Source organism: Eptesicus fuscus, chromosome 21, assembly GCF_027574615.1.
Source record: "Eptesicus fuscus isolate TK198812 chromosome 21, DD_ASM_mEF_20220401, whole genome shotgun sequence".
Lineage (NCBI taxonomy): Eukaryota > Metazoa > Chordata > Mammalia > Chiroptera > Vespertilionidae > Eptesicus > Eptesicus fuscus.
In genome coordinates, this window is record NC_072493.1 from 46,589,309 (window position 1) to 46,615,515 (window position 26,207).

At 45.0% G+C, this 26,207-nt stretch overlaps 3 protein-coding genes across 3 annotated transcripts in view; all 3 read left to right on the forward strand.

Moving 5' to 3' along the window:
• The first annotated feature begins 5,124 nt into the window (after nucleotides 1–5,124).
• The window catches only part of LOC129147642 (zinc finger protein ZFP2-like), a 60,122-nt gene continuing 39,039 nt past the window's right edge, over nucleotides 5,125–26,207 (forward strand). Inside the window, 2 exon segments of the mRNA XM_054710554.1 lie at nucleotides 5,125–5,187; nucleotides 9,652–9,795. Coding sequence (XP_054566529.1) covers nucleotides 9,781–9,795 — 15 coding nt within the window. The 5' untranslated portion in view covers nucleotides 5,125–5,187; nucleotides 9,652–9,780.
• Nucleotides 5,151–26,207, forward strand: part of LOC129147640 (zinc finger protein 420-like) — a 90,521-nt gene continuing 69,464 nt past the window's right edge. The window contains exon 1 of the mRNA XM_054710550.1: nucleotides 5,151–5,187. The gene's annotated coding sequence lies outside the window, so the exon portion shown is untranslated. The remainder of the gene's footprint in view (nucleotides 5,188–26,207) is intronic.
• LOC129147748 (zinc finger protein 420-like) lies at nucleotides 11,330–25,963 on the forward strand. Its single transcript, XM_054711046.1, has 4 exons — nucleotides 11,330–11,347; nucleotides 13,745–13,871; nucleotides 23,318–25,213; nucleotides 25,377–25,963. Exons 1-4 carry the CDS (start codon nucleotides 11,330–11,332, stop codon nucleotides 25,553–25,555), a joined length of 2,220 nt encoding a protein of 739 aa, XP_054567021.1. The 3' UTR covers nucleotides 25,556–25,963.

The window sequence follows — 26,207 nt, forward strand, 5'->3', positions numbered from 1 at the left end:
TTGCATACACAGGCGCTGAGTGGTCGGGAGTGAGGCGGGATGCTTGTGTCGTTGCCATGGCTACAATGCAGGCCTTCCACACCGCCCCAGCAGATCCAGGACTCTGGGCAGCTTGGGAAGGCGGAAAGGTGGCTCCAGCAGCCGGGGGAAGGAAGGCCCATTCTGCACGAATCTTTGTGCATCGGGACTCTAGTAACAGATAATGAAATTGAGATGCTGAATGTTAAGGACTGAATTGTGTCCCCTCGAAATTGATATTTTGAAGATTTAATCCCCAATATGTCGGTATTTGGAGATAGGGAGTTTGGGGAGATCATTAAGGTTATATGAGGTCACAAGAGTGGGGTCCTAATCTGATAGAAGTGGGGTCCTTATAAAAAAAAAAAGAAGTGGGGTCCTCATAAAAGGAGAAAGAATAACCTGTACATATTCTTCAATTTTTATACAGATAATATTCTCAAGAAAGGATAGTTCAATATTTATTAAAATACTAGGGGCCCGGTGCATGAAATTCGTGCACTGGGGAGGGGTCCCTAAGCCCAGCCTGCCCCCTGTCACATACTGGGAGCCATCAGGGGATGTCCTATGGATGTCTTAAGCCCACTCCACATTGGTAGCGGACCTAAGCCGCAGTCTGACTTCCCTTTGCTTGAGGCAACCAGGCTGATCAGGGGAAGGCGCCCACCCCATCACCCCTCTGCTGCAGTCACTGCCAGTCACTGCAGCCGCCCAGGTATTTTCATCAACACAGACCCCAGTCCCTTCACCATGAAAAAATGACAACTTTCTTTAAGCATTTTCAAGATGTGTCTTTCATAGAATATGACATTTCTTTATTTTTCTTTTTATCCTCACCTGAGGATATGTTTCCATTGATATTTTTTCCCTTCCCTCTGATCCCAAGCTCAGCCCCTTCCCAAGCCAAAAGTCTCCGCCCCAGGTTTAGGCTTGGGAAGGAGTTCACCCTCACCTCCGATTACAGGCTCAGCCCCTTCCCAAGCCTAAAGCCTCCGCCCCAGGTTTAGGCTTGGGAAGGGGTCTCCCCCCCCCCCCCCCCGCAGAACCTCCGATCACAGGCTCGGCCCCTTCCCAAGCCTAAAGCCTCTGCCCCAGGCTTTATGCTTGGGAAGGGGTCCCTCCCCACCCCGCCGCACCTCCAATAATAAGCTTGGCCCCTTACTAAGCCTAAAGCCTCCACCCCAGGCTTTAGGCCTGGGAAGGGGTTCCACCCCCACCTCCGATCGAAGGCTTGGCCCCCCAGGTTTAGGCTTGGGAAGGGGTCCCCCAACCCCACCTCTGATCGCAGGCTCGGCCCCTTCGCACGCTCAAAGCCTCCGCCCCAGGCTTTAGACTTGGAAAGGGGACCCCCGCCCCTCCGATGGCAGGCTCGGCCCCTTCCCAAGCCTAAAGCCTGTGCCTGATGGCTGGCTGGAAGTGACCTGAGTGCCCAGGAGGTTCCCCGGACCCAGGTATATATGCAAATTAACCACCATCTTGGTTGGGTTAATTTGCATAATCACCCTGATTGGCTGGTGGGCGTGGCTTGGGGTTAGCAAAGGTGTGGTCAATTTGCATATTACTCTTTTATTAGGTAGGCTATTTTATTGATTTTTTTTTACAGAGAGAAAGGGATAGGGGGAGAGAGTTAGAAACATCGATGAGAGAGAAACATCAATCAGCTGCCTCCTGCACACCCCCTACTGGGGATGTGCCCGCAACCAAGGTACATGCTCTTGACTGGAATCGAACCTGGGACCCTTGAATCCCCAGGCTGACGCTCTATCGACTGAGCCAAACTGGTTAGGGCTCAATATCTTTTTTTGAGATAAGTTGGCAATGTTTATTTCTGATGTGTTTATTTAATTTTGGAATAGGTGTCACATTCAAATGCTTCCTGAAATAATAAAAGGTGTATAGTGAAAGAACAGTACTTGAGGAATTTTAATTCAAGTGTCAGTCACATCATTGGTTTTAGTAACGCTGTTATCACAATTTTCTTTAAAAGTTTTATATTTAAGCAATGCTCTTGTCCTAAATCAGGCATCCTCAAACTACGGCCTGCAGGCCACATATGGGTGTTTTTGCCGTTTTGTTTTTTTACTTCAAAATAAGATATGTGCAGTGTGCATAGGAATTTGTTCATAGTTTTTTTTTAAACTATAGTCCGGCCCTCCAATGGTCTGAGGGACAGTGAACTGGCTCCCTGTTTAAAAAGTTTGAGGACCCCTGTCCTAAATGATCACATCTTAGTCCTCCAAGTCTCATATCCCAGGTTGTGTCCCTCTGAAAGGCTCTGGAACTCAGCCATGTTGAGTCTTGCTCTCCCTGGGGATTGAGGAAGGGAGCAGGAAAGGCTGCTGGTGTGAGTATGAAATCGCCCATCTACCCAGGGAGAGTTGTGGTTTCACCTTGTAGTTCTTCATCCTCACACAGAACATTGCAACTCTTTGGTTAATGAAAGTGCTTACATGAATTCCAATTGCAGTCATGTTCCTGGGTTCAAGCCCCTCCCCATCTCCAGCCCCTCCCTGAGATCCCAGTTCCTATAGAGTTGCTTCATGCTCAATACCAACATCTGCCTGCATGGCTGGGGGGGGGGGGGAGAAATTAGCTCCTGACATAACCCTTTGCAACTTTTATTTGTCAACACATCTGGAAATTTTTCCGAGTGCTTTTATAATATACTAGAGGCTCTGTGCACAAGTTCTTACACAGGTGGGGTCTCTTGGTCTGGCCAGTGATCAGGGCTGATCAGGGCCATCTTGCCCAGTTTTGGGGAGGACTGTGGGAGGTTGGCTGTGGGAGCACACTGACCACCAGGGGGCAGCTTCTGCATTGAGTGTCTGCCCCCTGGTGTTCAGTGCTCCACATGGTGACTGGTCGTTCCATCCACAGGTCATAACGGTCACTTAGGCTTTTGTATATATAGATGTGTGTCACTGACTTCCAAACTTCACCATTGAGAATGGAGAGGGATGTTGACATGCAGACATCACTGCTGGAGGATGTTTCATTTATTATCAATTTTAAGGAGGAAATCCACAGGGATGTCTGAAATTTGTTGATCACTTTTAACACATCATTTCTGGAGGTTGCATTTGCCCCTGTGGATTGTATCCTCTGCCACAGAGAAAGCTCCTGTTTGATGCAGGTGAGGCTTCATCGGGTTTCTGTGGGGCATTCTCCTCCGTTCCATTGGTGTGTGGATCTGTGTTAACCCAGGGTCACACCCGCTTGCTTATTCTTGCTTTGTAACATGTTTCTCAGTGTAAAAAAAATTAATCTTTCAACTCTTCTATATTTGAAGTGTTCTGGCTGTCCCACATCTCTTTGTCCATAGCAAAATTGCCTTGGAATTTTGATAGGTAATCTATTTATTCTGTAGAACAGGGAATATTAAGGAATGTCTCAATTTGTTTCTATCTGCTTTCTTCAGCATTGTTGTGTCATTTTCAGTGTAGAAGTCTTTCACCGTCTTTGTAGAATGGATTGGTCTTTATATATTTGTCTGTTAGTTATATGTGTTATGTTTATCCAGTTTTGGGTGGCAATACTGAGGGTTGATATTTTATTGGCCTAAAGTGATTAAATACTTATATAGGTTAAACATAATCCTCTGGTCTGACTTACTCTAAATTACAGGTTTCTAAACAGGTCATATCTTTTTTAAAAATATATATATTTTATTGATTTTTTACAGAGAGGAATAGAGAGTTAGAAACATCATTGAGAGAGAAACACCGATCAGTTGCCTCTTGCACACCTCCCACTGGGGATGTGCCCGCAACCAAGGTACATGTCCTTGACTGGAATCGAACCTGGGACCTTTCAGTCTGCAGGCCGACGCTCTATCCACTGAGACAAACCGGTCAGGGCCAGGTCATATCTTTAAAGTAAATAAAATTTGATGAAACTCTAGGGAATATCTATATTCATGGAAAATAATCAAAATTAAAAAATCATCAGACTAATTCAACTGATAATAGTTATTATTCTTATAACTGTTTTAAATATTGTTGATTTTAAAATTATTTTGTTTCCCAAATATAAGGAATACTAACAGGAGACATTCTACATTATTGTCCATGGTCCATTATCTAGATTATAGGGACTATTAAATTAATGACATTCATTTAAAAATGCATTCGCAGAATAAAAAAACTTGAAAGACCACAACTTACAGACAAAATTTTTATCCCTTGAAAAATACCTGAATTAAAATATCTCCCCAACACTGTTGGAGGAGACCTTATCTCATCAGGTGCCTAACCATGAATGGCGATCTGGGTCTGTCTCTGACACCCCCATCCACCTGCTTCCCTAACTCAAGCTGCCTCTCCATTCAGATGGGGGACAGGGAGGGGCTGAGAGAGCAGGCTGCCCTTCCCCTCCCCCTCCTCACTGAGGGTTTAAGGATCCAAGCAAATCACAGGCAGAAAGTTTCTGGTTTCAAACCCAGTCTGCCCGCCTTTTGAATTCTCTGTAACTTCCCTGTGAGAATGTGTTACCGGCTGTGAAGATCCTGGAAAGACACCTCCTGGGACATGTGCAGCTGAAGGGCAGGCCCGCCAGTAGCTCTCAGCACAGCCTCTGGCTTCTGGAAACTTCTGTGTGAATTCCAGATGCCTCCTCCCCTCTTTATGCTTTGCGACAGCTGCCATTTACTCGCTAGCACCCCAATAAAAGAACAGCCCCTCTATCTGGGGAGCCTTGTGTCATCAGAAGGCACCTGGCCCTTTCCTCCCTTTAAAGAAGCAAAATACCCGCCCTCTCTCTGCTCCTGTCTCTTCTCTCCCTGGTGATCCTGTCACAGCCGCGTCACCAGCCAAACCCCAACAATGACGGGGGAACTCCACCAGGAGGGGCTGTCCCTGTGGGAGGAGGTGAGGGACCCAGGGCTGCCCCCTCGCTCCCGCCCCGCCCTCCCTCCCTCTGTCCCCGCACAGGCCCCGCCCCCACCGCGGAGTCCCTCAGCTCAGGCGCTGGCCCCGCCCATCCCGCAGGGAGGCGCATGCGCAGTTCCTGGCAGACGCGGAAGCGGCTGTGGCGGGGAAGGTGGCGGTTCCCTGAGGAGGTGTCTGTGCTTTAAAGCCGCTGCTCTCCGTCCCCCTCCCCGCAGGGAAGGCTGAGGGCGCTGCGGGCGCTGAAGTCCGTGGTGAGGTCCCCGCCCCGGAGCCCCTCACGGCGGTGAGTCCGGTCCCGGGCGGCTGCGCAGTGGAGGCGCCGCGTTCCTTTGGGGGAACTGAGGCCCGGCCCGCGGTCTCTCCGCCTGTGGCTGTGGGCCCCGCCTGCCGCGTGGTTTTCCTGCTGAAAACCATCCCCGGGGCCGCCGGTCCCCCCGCGGGGCTGGGAGTCTGGGTCTGGGGGTTCCCGCCCTTTGCCCCTCCCCCGCCCGGCGCTTTCCGCCCACAGAGCCCGGATGGCTCCCGGCTTGGGGGTCTGCACCCCGCCTTCCTAGGCCCCCCATTAATAAGGGGTCTGAGTGCCCGGGGAGCACAGTGTCCATGGGGAGGGGCTCAGGGGGAAGAACGCGGTGTCCCCAGAAGAGGTGACCTGCCCGCAGGGAGGGCTTTGTGGGGGCGGTGACTGCGGGGGGCGGGGACCCGGGCTGGGGGGTCAGGAGGGGAGGGAGAGAGACAGACACGTGGGAGGAGGAAGGGCGGTGAGGGGTCCACAGAGGGGCCATCGGGGTGTGGGGGGACTGGACGGCGATGGTGGGAGTGAGGGGGGAACTCGGGAAAGCAGCCTGAGGAGGAGGGATGTGGGGAACTAGGGGGAGGGGAGCCCCGAGAGAGGAGGGAGCTGAGGGGAGAGGGTCCTGGTGAGCAGAAGTGGGGGCCGCACAGGAGGAGGCACCTCAGACGGAGACACTGGTTCAGAGGAGAAGAGTTGGGGAGCGAGTGCAGGGACGGAAAGGGGGGCTTAGGGAGGAGGGAGCAGAGGGGAGCAGCGCGGAGTCCCCAGCTGTGGGAGCAGGACAGACTGTCACGGGCAGCAGCGGGGACACGGGCGTGGGGAGGGACAGACGGACGTGTGTGGAGCTGGGAGCCGTCAGAGACCAGGAGAAAGAGCACCGGAAGGGAAATGGGTGTCAGGAGGTTCATGGTCCGGGTGTAGGACAGACAGAGAAAACGGGGGAAAGAGCAGGGAGGGGGGGACACAGGAAAGGACCACAGAGGAGAGAAAGGGAACAGGGAGACAGACAGACCCATGGACAGAAATACATGGTAGTGGGAGGAGGGGACCCTGATCTGGGTGAGGGGTGAGCTGATGGGGTGTGGGTAGTTAAATTGTGATATATTGGCTTGTGGCTCTATATGAGTCTCTCTCTTTCTCTCTCTCTCTCTCTCTCTCTCTCTCTCTCTCTCTCTCTCTTTATATATATATATATATGTGTATGTGTGTGTGTGTGTGTATTTAAAATATATTTCTATTGATTTCTGAGAGGGGAACGATAGGAGGAGAGAGATATAAACATCGAGGCAATCATTGATCAGCTGCCCCCCCCACGTCCCTCACTGGGGATCAAACCTGCAACCTGGCCATATGTCCTGACAAGGAATCTAACCATGACCTCCTGGTTCATAGGTCCAATCTAAACCACTGAGTCATGCCGCCTTGGTGTGCCTTTTTATATTTCATTTAACAGCTGAATTGTTTTAGTAATACAGATTTGAGTGAAAATTATAAATCTCCAGTTTATAAGGCTTGGAGACTTTATAATTACTTGCTTCCAATTGCAACCCTTATTCGCTCAGATGCGTAAGACTTGTCTGTTGATCATAGGTCCCGTGTTATTTTCCGGGATGGCAACAAGGAGGTGACCTGAATCTGTCAACCTGATCCTTTTTCATTTTCTTATTTTATTTTTATTTTTAATCTTTATTGTTCAGGTTATTACAATTGTTCCTCTTGCCCCTCCTCCACATAGCTCCCCTCCACCGGGTTCCCACCCCACCCTCTGCCCTTACCTCCACCCCCCTGTCCTCATCCATAAGTGTACGATTTTTGTCCAGTCTCTTCCTATACCCCCCACTCCGCTTTCCCCCTGAGAATTTCCAGTCCACTCCCCTTCTATGCCCCTGATTCTATTATATTCACCAGTTTATTCTGTTCATCAGATTTTTAATTCACTTGATCTTTAGATTCACTTATTGATAGGTATGTATTTGTTGTTCATAATTTTTGTCTTTACCTTTTTCTTCTTCCTCTTCTTAAAGAATACCTTTCAGCTTTTCATATAATACTGGTTTGGTGTTGGTGAACTCCTTTAGCTTATCTGTGAAGCTCTTTATCTGACCTTCAATTCTGAATGATAACTTTGCTGGGTAGAGTAATCTTGGTTGTAGGTTCTTGTTATTCATCACTTTGAATATTTCTTGCCACTTCTGTCTGGCCTGCATAGTTTCTGTTGAGAAATCAGCTAACAATCGTATGGGTGTTCTCTTGTAGGTAATTAACTGTTTTTCTCTTGCTGCCTTTAATATTCTCTCTTTGTCTTTTGCTCTTGGCATTTTAATTATGATGTGTCTTGGTGTGGTCCTCTTTGGTATCCTTTTGTTTGGTTCTGTGCGCTTCCTGGACTTGTAAGTCTATTTCTGTCACCAGGTGGGGGAAGTTTTCTGTCTATTTCTTCAAATATGTTTTCAGTATCTTGCGCTCTCTTCTTCTGGCACCCCCATAATTCGGATGTTGGTACTCTTGAAGTTGTCCCAGAGGCTTCTTACACTATCTTCAACTTTTTGGATTCTTTTTTCTTTTTGCTTTTCCAGTTGAGTGTTTTTTGCTTCTTTGTATTTCAAATCTTTGACTTGATTCTTGCAGTCCTCTAGTCTGCTTTTAGGTCTCTGTATAATACCTTTTATTTCAGTCAGTGTATGTTTAATTCCTAGTTGGTCCTTTTTCATATCCTCGAGGGTCTCACTAAATTTATCGACCTTTTCTAGGAAATTCTTGAAAAACCTTATAACCGTGGTTTTGAAATCTATATCCTGTCGTTTGCTTTCCTCCATTTCTTTCATTTGTGACCTGTTTCTTTGTCTCTGGATTTTGGCTGTTTCCCTGTGTTGATAGCATGGTGTGTTATGTGTCCTATAGATCCCAGTGGCTCAGCCTCCATAATTACCTGAGGTGGATACTTTTTTTTTTAATATACATTATTGATTTTTACACAGAGGAAGGGAGAGGGATAGAGAGTTGGAAACATCGATGAGAGAGAAACATCAATCAGCTGCCTCCTGCTCACCTCCTACTTGGGATGTGCCCACAACCAAGGTACATGCCCTTGACCAGAATTAAACCTGGGATCTTTCAGTCCGCAGGCCGATGCCCTATACATTGAGCCGAAGCCTGTATCCCCAGTGAGGTGGACACTCTTGGTGCACCCCTTTATGGGCTGTAGGCATAGTCTTGTTTAGTTAAGCCTTTATTGTTGTTGGTATCAGTGGGCGGAATTGACTTCCAGGCCAGTTAACTGTGAGGATCAGTTGTGTACATGATGGGAAAACTACTGTGTTGGAGACACCCTTATGGTGCAAGACTTGCTTCAGTGGGGCTTTGGCGCTCACTGAGTCTGCCCCCTGAGTGTGTCTCTTATGGATCTGAAGAGTTGTAGTCTGGATGGTCTCTCTCTGGCCACTGGGTACACTGGGTCTTGGTTCTCCAAGGAGAGAGGCCACCCAGCAGGAGCTACAGAGAGATCTGCAGATTCCTTCTCTTTGTTTGGGGTTTGGAGGTGCCCAGATGAGGCGCAGCTGTGAAGTAATGCAGGCTGCTGTCCAGCCTTGGGTTTTGTTTTGGAGGCTAGGGGGCTTTTTGACCCAGCTGCAGTAAGTTAGGTTTCAGATTGCAAAGGGCCAGGACTTTCATATGCAAAAGCCTCTGCAGACAGCTTGGATGGGGTTGTAAATTGGGTGGGGTGGGGTATCGGAATCACCAGGGTGGAGGAAACAGTAATGGCTGACTGTCAGCCCTGACTGGAAGAGGTTCCATGTCTCTGTCCCACGGCATTGTGCAGGAACAATGATCGCTGCAAGCACCTCTGAGAGAAAGCCACCCTCCAGTTCCGCCCAATGCCACACAGTCCAGGTTCTCCCCGAATGAGGCTGGGTCCCCAGAGTCTCACCCGTGACTGGAGTTCAGAGCAGTTGGGAGCTTGTACTCCCTCCTGATTGAAAAAGACCACAGGGTACTCAGTTGCCAGCCCTTTCTGTGTGCCCGCACGCCTCGATACCTCTGCACTCCACTTCTTCACCTCAGCTCCTCCGAGTCTCAGAGTGCTTTTCTCTTTCCTTCTAATTGTGTAATTTCTACTCAGCCAGCCTTCCTGTGGTTCTGGATGATACCCGTTTTGTTTTTTAGTTGTAGTTTTGAAGTGGTTGTGTGAGGCAGCAAGTTCAGGTGTTTACCTATGCCGCCATCTTGGTTTCTCTCCAGGGAAGGCTTTTTAAAGGGGAAGTAAGAGGTGCTCTGTTTGGTAGGAGGTTCATCAGAGCAGCACATATTCTCATTGCTGTAGGAGTTTGTGGAAGTGTTTGACACATGAAGACAGAAAAAAACACCTCACAGTGTGGTCTCCATGTAGGAGCTCATGGTTCCTGACTCTTTCCTGTGACAAAGGACAGAAAGACCTGGCTTTTCCCTCATTTCCAGGTCCTTCTGACTGAGTGTGAGGTGAGCTGATTCACAGGCTGTGGGGACGCCTTTGAAGGCACATTCTGTGACTCGTCAACATACTGTCACCTGAGGAAACATCCCAGACCCCATCAGGATCAGGACCACATGGCTGCTTCTCAGGTAAAAGATGTGTCCTATGTCAGAGGCTATGTTTGCTTCTCCTTGAACATCTGTTGATATATTTCTCGTTCTCTTCCCAAGCCTGTATCCCCAGTCCTCTCTGCTGCTCCTGTTACAGTCTGCCCTGCTCCCCACAGCTGGCTGACTCAGTGCTGCTTCTCCCTCTGCTCCATCACCCCTAAACCCCAGATTCTGTCCCTGCGCTCGCTCCCCCAATTCTTCTCTCTAAACCATTCTCTCTGTCTGAAGTGCCTCCCCCTTCGTTGTCCCACTTCTGTTCATGAGGACCCCTCTCCCTCTCAGCTCCCCTTCCTCTCTCTGGGGCTCCTTCCTCTCCTCCATATTTCTCTACTTCTGTTGTTCTTGCCTTTGCAGTTTGTTTTCCTTCCTTCCTTCCTTCCTTCCTTCCTTCCTTCCTTCCTTCCTTCCTTCCTTCCTTCTTTCTTTCTTAGTTTCTTTCTTTCTTTCTTTCTTGATTGTCAACATCAACAGTTTCTATATTTCCCTTTCTCTTTTTTTAACATATAATCTTTTTTATTTCCAAATGGAAAGGAGAGGGAGAGAGATATAGAAACATCAATGAGCAGAGAGAATCATTGATCAGCTGCCTCCTCCACACCCCTCACTGAGGATCAAGTCTGAAACCTGGAGTGTGCCCTGACCAGGAATGGAACCCTGCCCTCCTGGTTCAGAGGTCAATGCTTTATCTCTGAGCCTCACGGGCTGGGCTTTATTTCTCTACTTTGTCCCAGAGCCTTCTCTGCCTTCATTTTATGCAGTCTCCACAAGGTCAAGAAACATTCCCACCTTAAATTAATGACTTGCAAATATTCAAAACATCCTTTTTATGACAGATCCACCTGGGAAGGCAGCCATGTCTAACATCCCTATAATGATGGGTTCAGAGGCTCTTGTGTCTTGAAAAAGGGAAATGTAGGTTTTAGGTTTCAAGTGGCTGCAGCATCAGCTCTTGATCAGGGGTTAGAAAATGCACATCTTACTGCTCAGAATAGCTCAGCAAGTTATGAAAGAAAAGTAAATAGAAGACACTTGCTCACTAGATTAGTACAAAGACGTGGTAGTTAAATGTACTGTTAGCTTACGGAACACGAGAGGTACCAGTGGGTTGACACTTACAAAAATTAGTGTTTATTTGTGATCATTTCCACATAATGATTTCTTTATTGAGGTATGTTTGGCAGTAATGTCACAGCAATGCTGACCTGACCTTCCGTGTCTATCAGTCACCTGGTGCCCGTCGTTCAGTCCACCTGCTGTTCACATGGCGTAGGTGCTGCACTGAGTGTGGAGTTAATAGCCCCCATTTCTCAGTAAGAAGGTGTAGTAGCCATTTAATGAAAGTTGTCCAAAGACCATCACTTCACATCTGGAAATGTCCTTCTTCTTAGTTTGTGTTTGCTTTGGTAAATGAAGGACTTACTTTTATTTCCTACAGATAATTGGCTTCTTCAAGGGACCTTTAAACAATCAGGCCTTGATTCTTTACTTTTTCATTATATTCTATATTCCCATCATGGACATACCCTACATGGTAACTTTTAGTATTTTCTTGAACGTTTCCAAGAATGATAATATTATTTTTAAGTTTCTGTATTGATTAAGGTATTACATATGTGTTCTTATTCCCCTAATATCCCCAACACCCCATTCATGGCCCCACCCCCCTGTTGTCTGTGTCCATTGATTAGGCTTATATGCATGAGAAATGATATTACTATTATTATTTTTTAAAATATATTTTATTGATTTTTTACAGAGAGGAAGGGAGAGGGATAGAGAGCTAGAAACATCGATGAGAGCGAAACATCGACCAACTGCCTCCTGCACACCCCTCACCGGGGATGTGCCCGCAATCAACGTACATGCCCTTGACCGGAATCGAACCTGGGACCCCTCAGTCCGTAGACCGACGCTCTATCCACTGAGCCAAACCTGTTTCAGCAGAAATGATATTAATATATGTTCAGTTTTATTGAATTTCTACAATATAGCTCTCCACTAATGATACATTCAAATTTTGAAAGAAATGTACTAGTAAGAAAAATTAGTTCCCCCAGGCTGGTGTGGATCACTAGTGGAGGGTTTGATTCCTGGTCCAGTGCAAGTAGGTCCTGGGTACGTGTGTTAGGCAGGCAACCCATGTGTCTCTGTCTCTCTTTCACATTGATATCTCCCCCCACACCTCTCTTTCTCTCTCTCTCTCTCCCTCCACCTCTCTTTTGTGCCTCTACCTCCCTGCCTCCCACTCTGCAAAACTCAATGGAAAAAATCTCCCCAGGTGACAATTTACAACCACACCAAGAAAACAATAGGTCTAACTTATTTTGTATCCTTATGTTCCTCTCCTTATTGTGTTTATAAAACACAAAGGGGATCATACACGAATAGATTCATAAGATATTTGGAATCACTAAACCATCTTGATTTTATACTTGTGAAATGTGTGTCTCAGTGTCTAAACTGTTAACATTATTTTTATGTTTTCAAGTATATTTGTATGGATTTCAGAAAGTTAAGGAGCGGTAGAGAGAGATACAAACATCAATGATGAGGGAGAATCATGGACTGGCTGTATCCTGCACACCCCACACTTGGGCTCCAGCTCGTGATTTGATTGTGTGTCCAGGCCAGATATCAAACCAGTTGTATCTTGGTACATGGGTCAGCTCTCAACCACTGGACCCCACCATGTCAACTAGGCAGAATAATCTTGTTCTAAGATTGCTCTTAGTAAATTTCCAACTAGGATTGTGATTCTTATCTATCCTATTCCATGAGAACTGAATTCCATTAACAAAGCCTTGTGGTTCAGTGTTCTATATGATTTATTATGTTTTCGTTTTCTGTATACCGTATTTTCCGGCGTACAAGACAACTGGGTGTATAGAAGATTTTCCTGGGTTAAAAAGTCGTCTTATATGCTGGAAAATACGGTATTCACAAGTATGGCACATGATTTGGAAACATTGGCATCACAAGTAAAAAGTCAGCTTGTGACACGTGTGGAAACACAGGCCCCATCTCAGAACCGGGATCAGAATCTGTGTCTTTTTTTTTTTTTTTTTAATACATATTTTATTGATTTTTTACAGAGAGGAAGGGAGAAGGATAGAGAGCTAGAAACATCGATGAGAGCGAAACATCGATCAGCTGCCTCCTGCACACTCCCCACTGGGGACGTGCCCGCAACCAAGGTACATGCCCTTGACCGGAATCGAACCCGGGACCCCCCAGTCCGCAGGCCGACGCTCTATCCACTGAGCCAAACCAGCTAGGGCAGAATCTGTGTCTTTACAGAAGTTCATTTTGTTGTGGTCTGCTTCACACTTGAGAAGAAGTCCCTAAACTCCAAACCACCATTGCATTTCCATCGGACAAATATACCCCACTTGCCCTGAATGATGCAAATGCAGCACTCAGAAATCGATATGCTTGTATCCATGCCTTAATTTAATTTAGTTTATTTTTAAAATATATTTTTATTGATTTCAGAGAGGAAGGGAGGTAGAGAGAGAGCGACAGAGAGAACAATGATGGGAGAGAATCTGTGATTGGCTGCCTCCTCTACACCCCCTACTGGGCATTAAGCCTGCAACCCAGCCTTGTGCCCTTAACAGGAATGGAAACCACGACTCTTCAGTCCGCAGGCTGACCCTCTTATCAACTGAGCCCACAGAGCCAAACTGGCTTGGGCCATGACTTAATTTTAAAGTTTATTTTCTAGTATAGGAACCCTAGATTGATGGACATGTGTCATCCTCATTTGTCAATGTTAGAAAACACATCAGAGAATGTGACTGGGACAAAGTGATCTTATTGGGTGATTCAGGATACTCCCCTAAGTCCAAACCTCTTCTCCTGACACTGTTTTCATGTTGGGTGACATTGTGAACTCCTCTGGTGACCTCTTGATAAATGTTTCTTTCAGGGACCGCTGACCTTCAGGGATGTGGCCATAGATTTCTCTCAGGAGGAGTGGGAATGCCTGGACCCAGCTCAGCGGAAATTGTACCTGGATGTGATGGTGGAGAACTACAGCAACCTGGCCTCCCTGGGTGAGGATGACTTCCTTCTGGAGTTCCTACTCCATCCGCAGGGTTTCGTTTCCTTTATTTTAACATCTCCCAGGGCCTTCTGCTTTCTGTGGTAGATTCTTGCTCTCAAGGAACAAGTTGGGCTCTAGCTTTTGGCCCAGTGGGTAGAACACCGGCCTGTAGACTGAAAGGTTCCAGTTTTGATTCTGTTCAAGGGCAAATTCCAGGGCTGTGGGCTCACTCCTCAGTATGGGGTGTGTAGGAAGCAACTGATCAATGATTCTCTAATATCATTAATATTTCTGTCTCTCCTCTCTTCTTCTCTAAAAGGAATATATATGTGTGTGTGTGTATGTGTGTGGGTGTGTATATATATTTGTAAAAAGGAACAAATGGGGAATCCTTTGGTGTAGAAAAGAAATACTTCATGGTGTATGTGAATTAGGAACTCAGTGTTTGCACACATTACATTTTGTCTATACTAATGAAGGTACTATCAGAAAATAATAGTTTCAAAAATCATTTTCTAGAATGTTCCAGGAGTTTACCACTAGAAGCCTGGTGCACAAAATACGTGCATGGGTAGGGTTCCTAGGCCTGGCCTCATGTCTCCCTGCCTCCTTCCCTCACTCCCTTAGCGCCCTGCCTCTTCTCTCCGGCCTTGTTCTGGGCCGCCCCATGGTGGTCAGCACATATCCTAAGGAGCGATGGAATTCCCGCTATCCCGGTCATACTCCCAAGTGGACAATTAGCATATTACATATATACTAGAGGTCCGGTGCATGAAATTAGTGCACGGGGGTGGGTGGTGTCCCTCAGGCCAGCCTGTACCCTCTCCAATCTGGGATCCCTCTCACAATCCAGGACTGCTGGCTCCCAACTCCTCGCCTGCCTGCCTTCCTGCTTGCCCCTAACTGCTTCTGCCTGCCAGCCTGATTACCCCCTAACCTAACCACTCCCCTGCCAGCCTGATTGATGCCTAACTGCTCCCCTGCCAGCGTGTTTGCCCCTAAGTGCCCTCCCATGCAGGCCTGGTCCCCCCCAACTGCTCTCTCTGCTGGCCTGGGTCCCACCCAACTGCCCTTCCCTGCTGGCCCGGTCACCCCCAACTTGCCTCCTCTGCTGGCCTGGTCACCCCTAACTGCCCTCCCATGCAGGCTTGATTGCTCTCAACTGCCCTCCCTTGCAGGCCTGGTCCCTCCCAACTGTCCTTCCCTGCTGGCCATCTTGTGCCGGCCATCTTGTGTCCACATGGGGGCAGGATCTTTGACCACATGGGGGCAGCCATCTTGTGTGTTGGAGTGATGGTCAATCTGCATATTACTCTTTTATTAGATAGGATAGAGGCCTGGTGCATGGGTGGGGGCCAGCTGGTTTGCCCTGAAGGGTATCCCGGATCAGGGTGGGGGTTCTCTTGGTGTGTGGGGCGGCCTGGGTGAAGGGCCTGTGGTGGTTTGCAGGCCGGCCACATCCCCTGGAGACCCAAGCAGAGGCCCTGGTATCTGGGATTTATTTACCTTCTACAATTGAAACTTTGTAGCTTGGAGCGAAGCCAAGCCTCCTGCTCGCTCCATGGCCGGCAGCCATTTCTCTTGGGATTGATGTATCTTCTATAATTGAAACATTGTAGCCTGGAGCGGAGGCCTAGGCCAGCCAGGGCAGCAGAAGCTTTGTTTCCTCCATTGCCGGGGGCAACCCTTGCCTCCTGCTCTTTCCAGCTCAGTGGCTGCCACCATTTCTGTTTGGATTTGTTTACCTGCTATAATTGAAACTTTATAGCCTTGAGTGGAGGCTTAGGCCGGCAACGGCAGGCGGAAAGCTTGGCTTCCTTTGTTACTGGGGAAACCCAAGCCTACCTCCTGCTCCCTTTTGCTGTAGCCATCTTGGTTGAGTTTATTTGCATATTTGCTCCTGATTGGCTGGTGGGTGTGGCTTGTGGGTGTAGTGGAGTTAGGGTGAATTTGCATATTACTCTTTTATTAGGTAGGATATATGGCTATATTAGATAGGATAGAGGCCTGGTGCATGGGTGGGGGCCAGCTGGTTTGCCCTCAAGGATGTCCTGGATCAAGGTGGGGGTTCACTTGGGGCGTGGGGCAGCCTGGGCGAGGGGCCTTTAGTGGTTTGCAGGCCGACCACGCCCACCGGTGACCCAAGCGGAGGATGTGGTATCTGGGATTTTTTTTATCTTCTATAATTGAAACTTTGTAGCCTTGAGCATAGGCAAGGGTCGGCCAGGGCAGGCGGGAACTTTGGCTTCCTCCATCGCCGGGGACAACACAAGCCTCTGACTGACTCCAGCTCCATTGCCACCGCCTTCTTTGTTGGGATTTATTTATCTTCTGTAATTGAAACTTTGTAGCCTTGAGCAGAGGCCTGGGCCGGCCAGGGTGTGCGGGAAGCTTGGCTTCCTCCATCGCTGGGAAACCCAAGCATCTTGTTCATTCTGTGGCCACAGCCATCTTGGTTTGGTTAATTTGCATACTCGCTCCTGAGTGGCAGGTGGCCCTGGCTTGTGGGCATAATGATGTACAGTCAATTTGCATATTACTCTTTTTTTATTTTAATAAATCTTTATTGTTCAGATTATTACAATAGTTTCTCGTTTTCCCCCCATAGCTCCCCTCCACCAGTTTCCTACCCTACCCTCTGACCTTACCCCCCCAACTGTCCTCATCCATAAGTGTACGCTTTTTGTGCAGTCTCTCCCCACTCTCCTTTTCCCCCTGGAATTATCAGTCCACTCCCTTTCTATGCCCCTGATTCTATTATAGTCACCAGTTAATACTGTTCATCACATTTTTAATCCCTTGGTTTTTAGATTCACTTGTTGATAGATACGTGTTTGTTGTAATTTTTATCTTTACCTTTTTCTTCATCTTCCTCTTCTTAAAGAATACCTTTCAGCATTTCATATAATTCTGGTTTGGTGGTGATGAACTCCTTTAGCTTTTTCTTATCTGTGAAGCTCTTTATCTGACCTTCAATTCTGAATGATAGCTTTGCTGGGTAGAGTAATCTTGGTTGTAGGTTCTTGCTATTCATCACTTTGACCCATTTTTGCCTCAAATAGTATTTTTCTTAGAAACCCTATAATGATTTTAGAGGAGCTGTCCTTTCCATGAAAAGTTATTTTTTTATGTGCTTTTAGAATAATAATCTGGAATTTCTGATGTTTTCATTGCTTTTTATCTGTTCTCACATTTATATTCATTCTACTTAGAATTCACTGAGCTTCTTGCATTTGTATGTCTCGAATTGTCAGGATCTTAAACGATTAATTTTTTATATAAGCTACCTTCTCCTTTTCACTATCCTGTCCTCATGGGGTCCTCTTGGAGACTGATTTGTTAGTGTCATAGGAGTTTCTTATATTCTCTTCATGTTTCCACACGTTTATTGGCTTCTTAGAATCAAAATTTTAATGATTTATGTAAAATTCTTTGATAATTTATTTATTTTTTAAATGTATCTTTATTGCTTACCAAGAGGAAGGGAGAATGAGAGAGAGATAGAAACATCAATGAAGAAAGTGAATCATCGATTGGCTGCCTCCTGCATGATCGGATATCGAGCCTTCCACTCAGGCTTTTGCCCTGACATGGAACCAAACCATGACCACCTGGTTCATAGCTCTACCACAGCCACTGCTTCCAGGTATATATATTTTTTTCTCATCTTTTTTTTTAAGTTATTATTTTAATCTTCATTATTGAGATTATTACAGGTGTCCCTCTTCTCTCCCCCCCCCCCCCCCCCCAGCTCCTCTCCACCCGGTTCCCAAGCCACACCCGGCCCTTGCCATAGTATTGTCCGTGTCCATAGGTACTGCATACATGCATATAAGATCTTTGTCTAAACTCTTCCCCTCACACCCCTTTCCCTCTGATAATCATCAGTCTGTTCCATTTCTATGCACCTGATTCTATTATAGTCACCAGTTTATTCTGTTCATCAGATTATTCATTTGATTTTTAGATTCCCTTGCTGGATAGATAGGTATTTGTTGTCACCTTGTTGTTCATAATTTTTTATCTTTCCTTTTTCTTCTTATTCCTCTCTTTTTAAAGAATACCCTTCAGCATTTCATATCATACTGGTTTGGTGGTGATGCACTCCTTTAGCTTTTTCTTGTCTGTGCAGCTCTTTATCTGACCTTCAATTCTAAATGATAGCTTTGCTGCGTAGAGTAATCTTGGTTGTAGGTTCTTGCTATTCATCACTTTGAATATTTCTTGCTACTGCCTTCTAGTCTGCATAGTTTCTGTTAAGATATCAGCTGACAGTCATATGGGTACTCCCTTGTAGGTAACTGTTTTTCTCTTGCTGCTTTTAAGATTCTCTCTTTGTCTTTTGCACTTTGCATTTTAATTATGCGATGTCTTCTTGTGGACCTCTTTGGATTCCTCTTGTTTTGGGTTCTCTGCGCTTCCTGGACTTATAAGTCTTATTTCTTTCACCATGTAAGGGAAGTTTTCGGTCATTATTTCTTCAAATAGGTTTTCAATATCTGGCTCTCTTTTCTTCTTCTGGCATCCCCATAATTCGGATGTTGGTATGATTGAAGTTGTTTCCTAGGGTCCTTACACTATCTTCATATTTTTGGATACTTTTTTCTTTTTGCTCTTATGGTTGGGTGTTTTTTGCTTCTTTGTATTTCAAATCATTGACTTGATTCTTGGGATCTTCTAGTCTACTGTTGTACCCCTGATATTATTCTTTATTTCAGTCAGTGTATGCTTAATTTTTTATTGGTCCTTTTCCTTTATTTTGGCATTCTCACTAAGATCCTTGAAGATCTAACTAAGTTCCTCAGAGGTTTCTAGCAAATTCTTGAGTAACCTTTTAACTGGTTATGAACTCTGTATCTAGTATTTTACTTTCTTCAATTTCTTTCATCTGTGAAAAGTTTCTTTGTCTCCCCATTTTGGCTGCTTCCCTGTGTTTGTTTCTATGTACTAGCTACCTACTAAGTCTCTTGGAGTTGATAGTGTGGCCTTGAGTAGTAGGTGTCCTATAGTGCTCAGTGGCTCAGCCTCCCCAATCACCTTATGTGGACACTCTTGGTGCACCCCTCTGTGCCTGTGTGCACAGTCTTGTTGTATTAGAGCCTTGATTGCTTTTGATATCACTGAGGGAAATGGACCTCCAGTCCAGTTTGCTGTGGGGACCAGCTGTGACTATAGTGGGAGAGCTACTGTGCAGGAGACACCTTTATAGGGCAGGACTTACTTTAGTGGGGCTTTGGTGCTCACTGAGTCTGCCCCTTGATTGTGTCACTTATGAATGTGAAGAGTTGTAATCTGGTATGATCTATCTCTGACCACTGGTTATACTGGCTCTTGGATCTCCCAGGATGTGCAAAATCAGCCACTGCCTGGGGCCAACCAACAGGAGCTACAGAGATATCTGCAGATGTCTTCTCTTTGTATGCTGCTTGGAAGTGCCCAGAAGAGGCCCAGCTGTGAAGCAAGGCAGGCTGCTGCTTGTCCTGGTTTTTGGGCACTTTTTTTGTTAGTTTTGAGGCTCCCTGACCCAGTTTCACCTTGTATAACAGGTTTTAGGCTGAGAAAGGACAGGCCATTCATATGCAAAAGCTGTTGCGCACAGCTTGGATGTGGTAGTAAATTGGGTAGGTTGGGGTCTCAGGGAATCTCCAGGGCAGAGCAAACAGCAAAGGCTGTCAGTTAGCCCTGCATTTGGGAGGTCCCAGCATAGGAACAATGACCGCTTTGAGCACCTCTGTCTGGAAGAAAGCCGCCCCCGCATTCCTGGCCTGATCCGAGACAGTCCATTATCTCCCCTTATGTGTCTTGGACCCCTAGAGCCTCACTCGGCACTGGAGCTCGTATCTCCCTCACAATTAAAAAAGTGACACACGCCGTAACTGGTTTGGCTCAGTGGATAGAGTGTTGGCCTGCAGACTGAAGGGTCCCAGGTCGATTCTGGTCAAGGGCATGTACCTTGGTTGCGGGCACATCCCCAGTTGGGGGTATGCAAGAGGCAGCTGATCGATGTTTCGCTCTCATCAATGTTTCTAACTCTCTATCCCTCTTTTTTCCTCTCTGTAAAAAATCAATAAAATATATTTTTAAAAAAGTGACACACCTAGGTGCCAGATTGTTCCACGCCTCCGCACCTTCTATCAGTCTCAATGCGCTTTCTTCTTTACCTCTCTAGCTGTACTTCCACTCAGCCAGCATTCCTGCCATTCCGGATGATAGTTGTTCTGTGTTTTAGTTGTAATTTTGATGTGGTTTTGGGAGGCAGCAAGTACAGGAGTTTACCTATGCTGCCATTTTGGTTTCTCTCTCCCAGGCAAATTCTTTGATGTTTTAAGTTGAGCATGTCTTTCATTAATGATTCTACTGGTGTGTTTTTTAATCCAGTTATTATGTTTTTCAATTTCCCCTTTCAGGGTGGTGTTTATAAAATAATTTCTCATTGTATTTTCATTTTGGTTCTATAATATTTTGGTCATATTATACTGTATAGTTTTTTTTCCCCCCTCCTTTTCCGCTTTAAGATATTTGTTCCATTCCTTTTAAAGATATATATATTTTTATTGATTTCAAAAACAAAGCACGGGGGACAGAGATAGAAACATCAATGATGAGAGAGAATCATTAATCTGCTGCCTCCTACATGTCCCCCAGTGGGGATCAAGCCTGCAACCCAGAAATGTACCCTTGACTGGATTTGAACCAGGGACCCTTCAGACCACTGGCCAACACTCTATCCATTGAGCCAAACTTTTTCAAGTAATTAATATCTTTCTATTGATGTAGTCACAGTTTGATTTGTTTTTCTGATGGGATACTTTTTCTGATTCTATGCATGACTTGATACCTTTTGTTGAGATTCCGGAATTATAAACAAGCAGACTTTTGAATATGCTTTCAATAGGAAGAAACAAATAATAACCACCTGGGACACTAATTCTACTTTCCGTGAACACCGGTTTGAGTGCTGGTATCTTGGATCCCTTGTCTGTTTAATTTCACAGTTGAAATGTTCTTTGCGTGTTTCTCAGACCCACGGTATCTTCTCAGGTGTGATATACATCTTATCTTCAGTACTGCAGCCTTTATGGTGCTCGAATTTCTCATCGTTTCTCTGTAGCAGCCACTACAGGGCCCTCATTGTGTACTGCCATTCTGTTCGTACTGTGTCATGCACAACAGACACATGTTCTTCAAATTGCCTCAAAACAGCGAGATCATTGAACACGCACTTCTCTCATATGTCTCCAGTGAAGAAACTGGGAATTGGGAATGTTTTTATAATATTGCCATTGTGTGCCAGGGGGTTTGAGCAGATACGATTGGCAAATGTAAGCAACTCTTTCTCGCGCTTTGATATTACTTTTCCTCATTATACACATCTTGAGCTTTTTTTGAATCCTTCACTGGCTCTTGGGAGAACTCAAAACTATCATTTGTCCTACACCTGCCGGTAACTTCAAAGTGCACTCACCTCACTGTCAAAACTGAAAATTTGTTCTTTCAGCTATTTCATCTGAAGATAACCAGGCCTTTATGCCAAAGCCCAGAACACAAGATTTGTTCTCTGAAATAATACTGGTAAGATATAAAAGGTTTTGTTTTGATAATGTACACTTAATGAAAGCCTTGGAATTTGAGGAAGAGTGTGATGAGAAGAGAGGATATTAATATAAACGGAACTAATCTGGAACAGTTATAATAAATTTCTTGTTTCCTAATGATGTCAGGTGTACTATGGATTTGGGAAACATCCCAATTTAAAGTCAGTTACATTGTCAGATCAGTATGTTTTCTGAACATGAAGGTTGAAAACAACTTTTTACTGTTACCCAATCTTGGAAAGGAAATCTGGAAAAACTAGTAACCCATGTAGTCTCTAGATTAAATAATCATTTGAATTGTTTAAAATGTTGGGTGGGATTAAACTTTAATTCAATCACTTCCAAAATGTATAAATTTGTAATGTATCCATATAATAAAATGTGCTCAATTTGTCAATGTTCTATATTTTTTATTAAAAAAATTTTTTTTTATTAATTTCTTAGTGTAAGGGACAGGAAGAGGGAGAGGAAAATATTGATGAGAGAGAATCATTCATTGGCTGCCTCCTGTATGCCTTCCCCTGGGGACCGATCCCCCACCTGGGTCATGTTCCCATACTGAGATTGGAACTGTGATCTTCTTGTTTATACTTCAATGCACAACCACTGAGCAATGCTGTCTGGGCAATTTGGCAATTTTAAACAGGATTCATTCTTCCTCTAACAATTAAGGTGTTATATTTATGTTTTGTCTATAATCCTATATAATAAAAGCCTAATATGCTAAGTGTTCAGTTATCTAGTCATCATTCAGCCAACCAAAGTATAATATGCTAATGATATGCTAAGTCCACTCAAATGCTCCCTATGATGTGCACTGATGACGATCAGGGGATAAATGCTCCAACCGGAAGGTTAGCAAGCTGCTGAGGTCCAACCGAACAGGACTGAGCGAGATGAGCCGGACAGTCCCTGGAGCCCTCCCGCAGACCCTCCCTGGCTGGCCCACCTCTCGTGTCCGTCCCTCACCCACATCATGCACTGGTGGGGTCCCTCAGCCTGGCCTGCACCATCTCACAATCCAAGACCCTCGGGGGATGTCGGAGAGTTGGTTTCAGTCCAGTCATGCTCAACATGGGAGCTGACTCTTGGTGGTCAGTGCACTCACACAGTGGGGGCGCCACTCAGGCAAAAGCCAGGCTCACAGCTGGCAGGTGCAGCAGTGGTGTTGGAAACCTCTTCCAGCTTCGTGGCAGTGGTAAGGATGTCCGACTGTCAGCTTAGGCCTAAGTCGAGAGTTGGACATCTCCCGAGGGTTCCAGCACTGCAAGAGGGTGCATTCTGGGTGAGGGCCCCCTCCTGAGTCCACACATTTCATGCACAAGGCCTCTAGTTTTAATGTATTCGGAAAGTTTTTTTATACAATTATCTTGGTTTAATGAGTATCAAAAAATGGTTCTTATGGATAACATATACACGTTTAATGAAATTACAACTCTGACTAAAGGTCTTTCTGTCACCCATTATCACCAGAGTACACATAATGGAGATAGCAGTTGTCAATGGATTGAACATTGGAAAAACTTTAAGCGAGAGACATATCTTAATCATCGCACAAGTGAGCTTGCAGAGGACCATTATAAAAGTGAAAAAGTCATTGACCAAATGTCCAATCACAATACACATCAGTTTATTCTTATTGTGGAGAAGACAGACAAAGGAAGTAAACGTGTCCGGTCTTTTCAGCAATCTTCAAATTACAGTCAACAAAATATTCATCCTGGGGAGGAGGCTGACAGATGGAATCCTTGTGTTGGAATGTCCAGGCAAATATACAATCTAAATGGATGGGAAAAAATCCATAGTGGAGAAAAATCTTATAAATGTATAGATTCTGGTAAAACATCAAATTGGCCTTCAGGTTGTACTGTAAATCAAAGAATTCGTACTGGAGACAAGCCTTACAAATGTAAACCATGTGGAAAAGCCTTTAAATGTCGTTCATCTCTTACTGTACATCAGGGAAGAATTCATGCTATTGCAAAGTATTACAAACTCAGGGAAACTGGAAAAAGCTTTAGTCAGCCCTCAAGACATACTCAACATCATAGAAATCATATGGAAAAAAAGACTTATAAATGTTCAGAATGTGGCAAAGTCTTTGGCCAACCCTCAATGCTTATTCTTCATCAGAGAATTCACACTGGAGAGAAACCTTATAAGTGTAGAGAATGTGGTAAAGCATTCCTCCACGCCTCACAAATGATCAGACATCGGAAAGTTCATACTGGAGAGAAACCTTACAAATGTATCGAATGTGGCAAAGCCTTTAACTTTTCCTCCTCCCTTAATCGTCATCAGCGTATTCATACTGGAGAGAAGCCTTATAAATGTTCAGAATGTGGCAAAGCATTCATTGAGTCTGCAGCCCTTAATCGACATCAGAGAGTTCATACAGGTGAGAAACCTTATAAATGTACAGAATGTGAGAAAGCCTTTAGGCGGTCCTCAAGACTTAGAATTCATCAGAGAATTCACACTGGAGAGAAACCTTATGAATGCAGAGAATGTGGCAAATCCTTTATCAGCCATGCAGGTCTTACTAATCATCAAGGTGTTCATACTGAAGATAAGCTTTATAAATGTACAGAATGTGGTAGAGCATTCCTCATTGCCGCAAATATGATTCGACATCAGAAAGTTCATACTGGAGAGAAACCTTACAAATGTAGAGAATGTGGCAAAGCGTTCAGTGATTCTTCCTCCCTTAATAGACATCAGACAGTTCATACTGGTGAGAAGCATTATAAATGTAGAGAATGTGGCAAAGCCTTTAGGCACTCCTCATCCCTTAGTTATCATCAGAGAGTTCATACTGGAGAGAGGCCTTACAAATGTGGAGAATGTGGAAAAGCCTTCAGGAAATCCCAAACACTTACTGACCATCAGAAAACTCATACTGGAGAGAAGGGTTATGAATGTAGAGAATGTGGCAAAGCCTTTAGACAATCCTCACAACTTACTTTGCATAAGAGAGATCATACTGGAGAGAAACGATATAAATGTACAGAATGCGACAAAGCCTTTAGACAGTCCTCACAACTTACTTTGCATCAGAGAGTTCATACTGGAGAGAAGCCGTATAAATGTAGAGAATGTGGCAAAGGATTCCGTGGGGCAGCATCCCTTAATTATCATCAGAGAGTTCATACTGGAGAGAAGCCTTATAAATGTAGAGAATGTGGCAAAGGATTTAGTGTGGCAGCATCCCTTAATTATCATCATCAGAGAGTTCATACTGGAGAGACGACGTATAAATGTAGAGAATGTGGCAAAGGATTCAGTGCGGCACAATCTCTTAATTATCATCAGAGAGTTCATACTGAGGAGAAATCTTACAATTGTAATGAATGTGGCAAAGTGTTTAGGCATTCCTCATACTTGTATAGTCATCAGAGATCTCATACTGGAGAGAAACCTTATAAATGTAATGAATGTGGCAAAACGTTTAGTCATTCCTCACACTTCTCTAGGCATAAGAGAGTTCATACTGGAGAGAAGCCTTATAAATGTAATGAATGTGGCAAAACCTATACCTATTACACATCCCTTTATCGTCATCATCGTGTTCATACTGGAGAGAAACCTTATATGTGTAATGAATGCGGCAAAGCCTTCAGTGATTCCTCAAAGCTTACACGCCATCAAAGAATTCATACTGGTGAGAAGCCTTACAAATGCAAACAATGTGGCAAAGCCTTTAGCCGGTCCTCACACCTTACTAATCATCAGAGAGTTCATGCTACAGAGAAACCTTAACAAATGTAGATAATGGCAAGTCTTCATTGCGTTATCAACCCCAAGTTATCATCAGAGGTCATACTGGAGAAGAGTCCTACCAATGAAGACAATGTGGCAAAGCCTGCAGGCACCCTCAGGCCTACCTGTCCATCAGATAATGGATACTGGAGAGAATCTTCATGAACGTAGAGACTGTTGCCACGCCATTCACCAGTCCTCACACTTGACTAAGCATCAGAAAATTCACAATGGAGAGAAGCCTTATACACATAGAGAATGTGGCAAAGCCTACAGGCATTCCTCAGCTCTTATTTACCATTACAGAGTTCATACTGGAGAGAAGCCTTCTATGTTTTGAAAAGGTAGCAAATCCTTTGGCAACTACTCCAACCTTTTGGCACATGAGAGTTTATACTGCAGAGAAGTATCAAAGATTTGAGGAGTGTCATAAATCCTTTACCATCAGTTAGTACTTACTGAACTCACTGAATTCTAAATAGGAAGAAGCTTTCTGAATGTGAAAATGTAGAAAACCCATAATAAGGCATTATTTTATTATTGTACATGAGTAACTTCATACTAAAGAAAGAACTGACAATTGTAGAGCATGTGCAAGAGCCTATACCACAGGTCAAAATTTACTGAATAACATACAAGGTTATAGTGGAGGAAAGCCTTACACTCTAGAAAATGTGAGAACGCACTGGCTTGCATTCCTTGGTGGTTTAGCTTCAACCTATGAACCACAAGGTGAGTGTGCTATTTCCTCTCTAGGCATAACCCGTGGTTCGAGACTCAGTCTCCGTTGTGAAGCATGCAGGAGCTAACTGATCCATGATTCCCTCTGATCATTGATACTTCTATAGCTCCCTCTCTTTTCCTCTCTGAAATCAATAAAAATATGTTTTGAAAAAAGAAAAGAAAATGTGAGGAAAGCTTTAGTCAGTGTTAATTCCTTTCAGTACATCAAAAAGTTTATACTGGAGAGAAATCTTGCAAATGTAATCTGT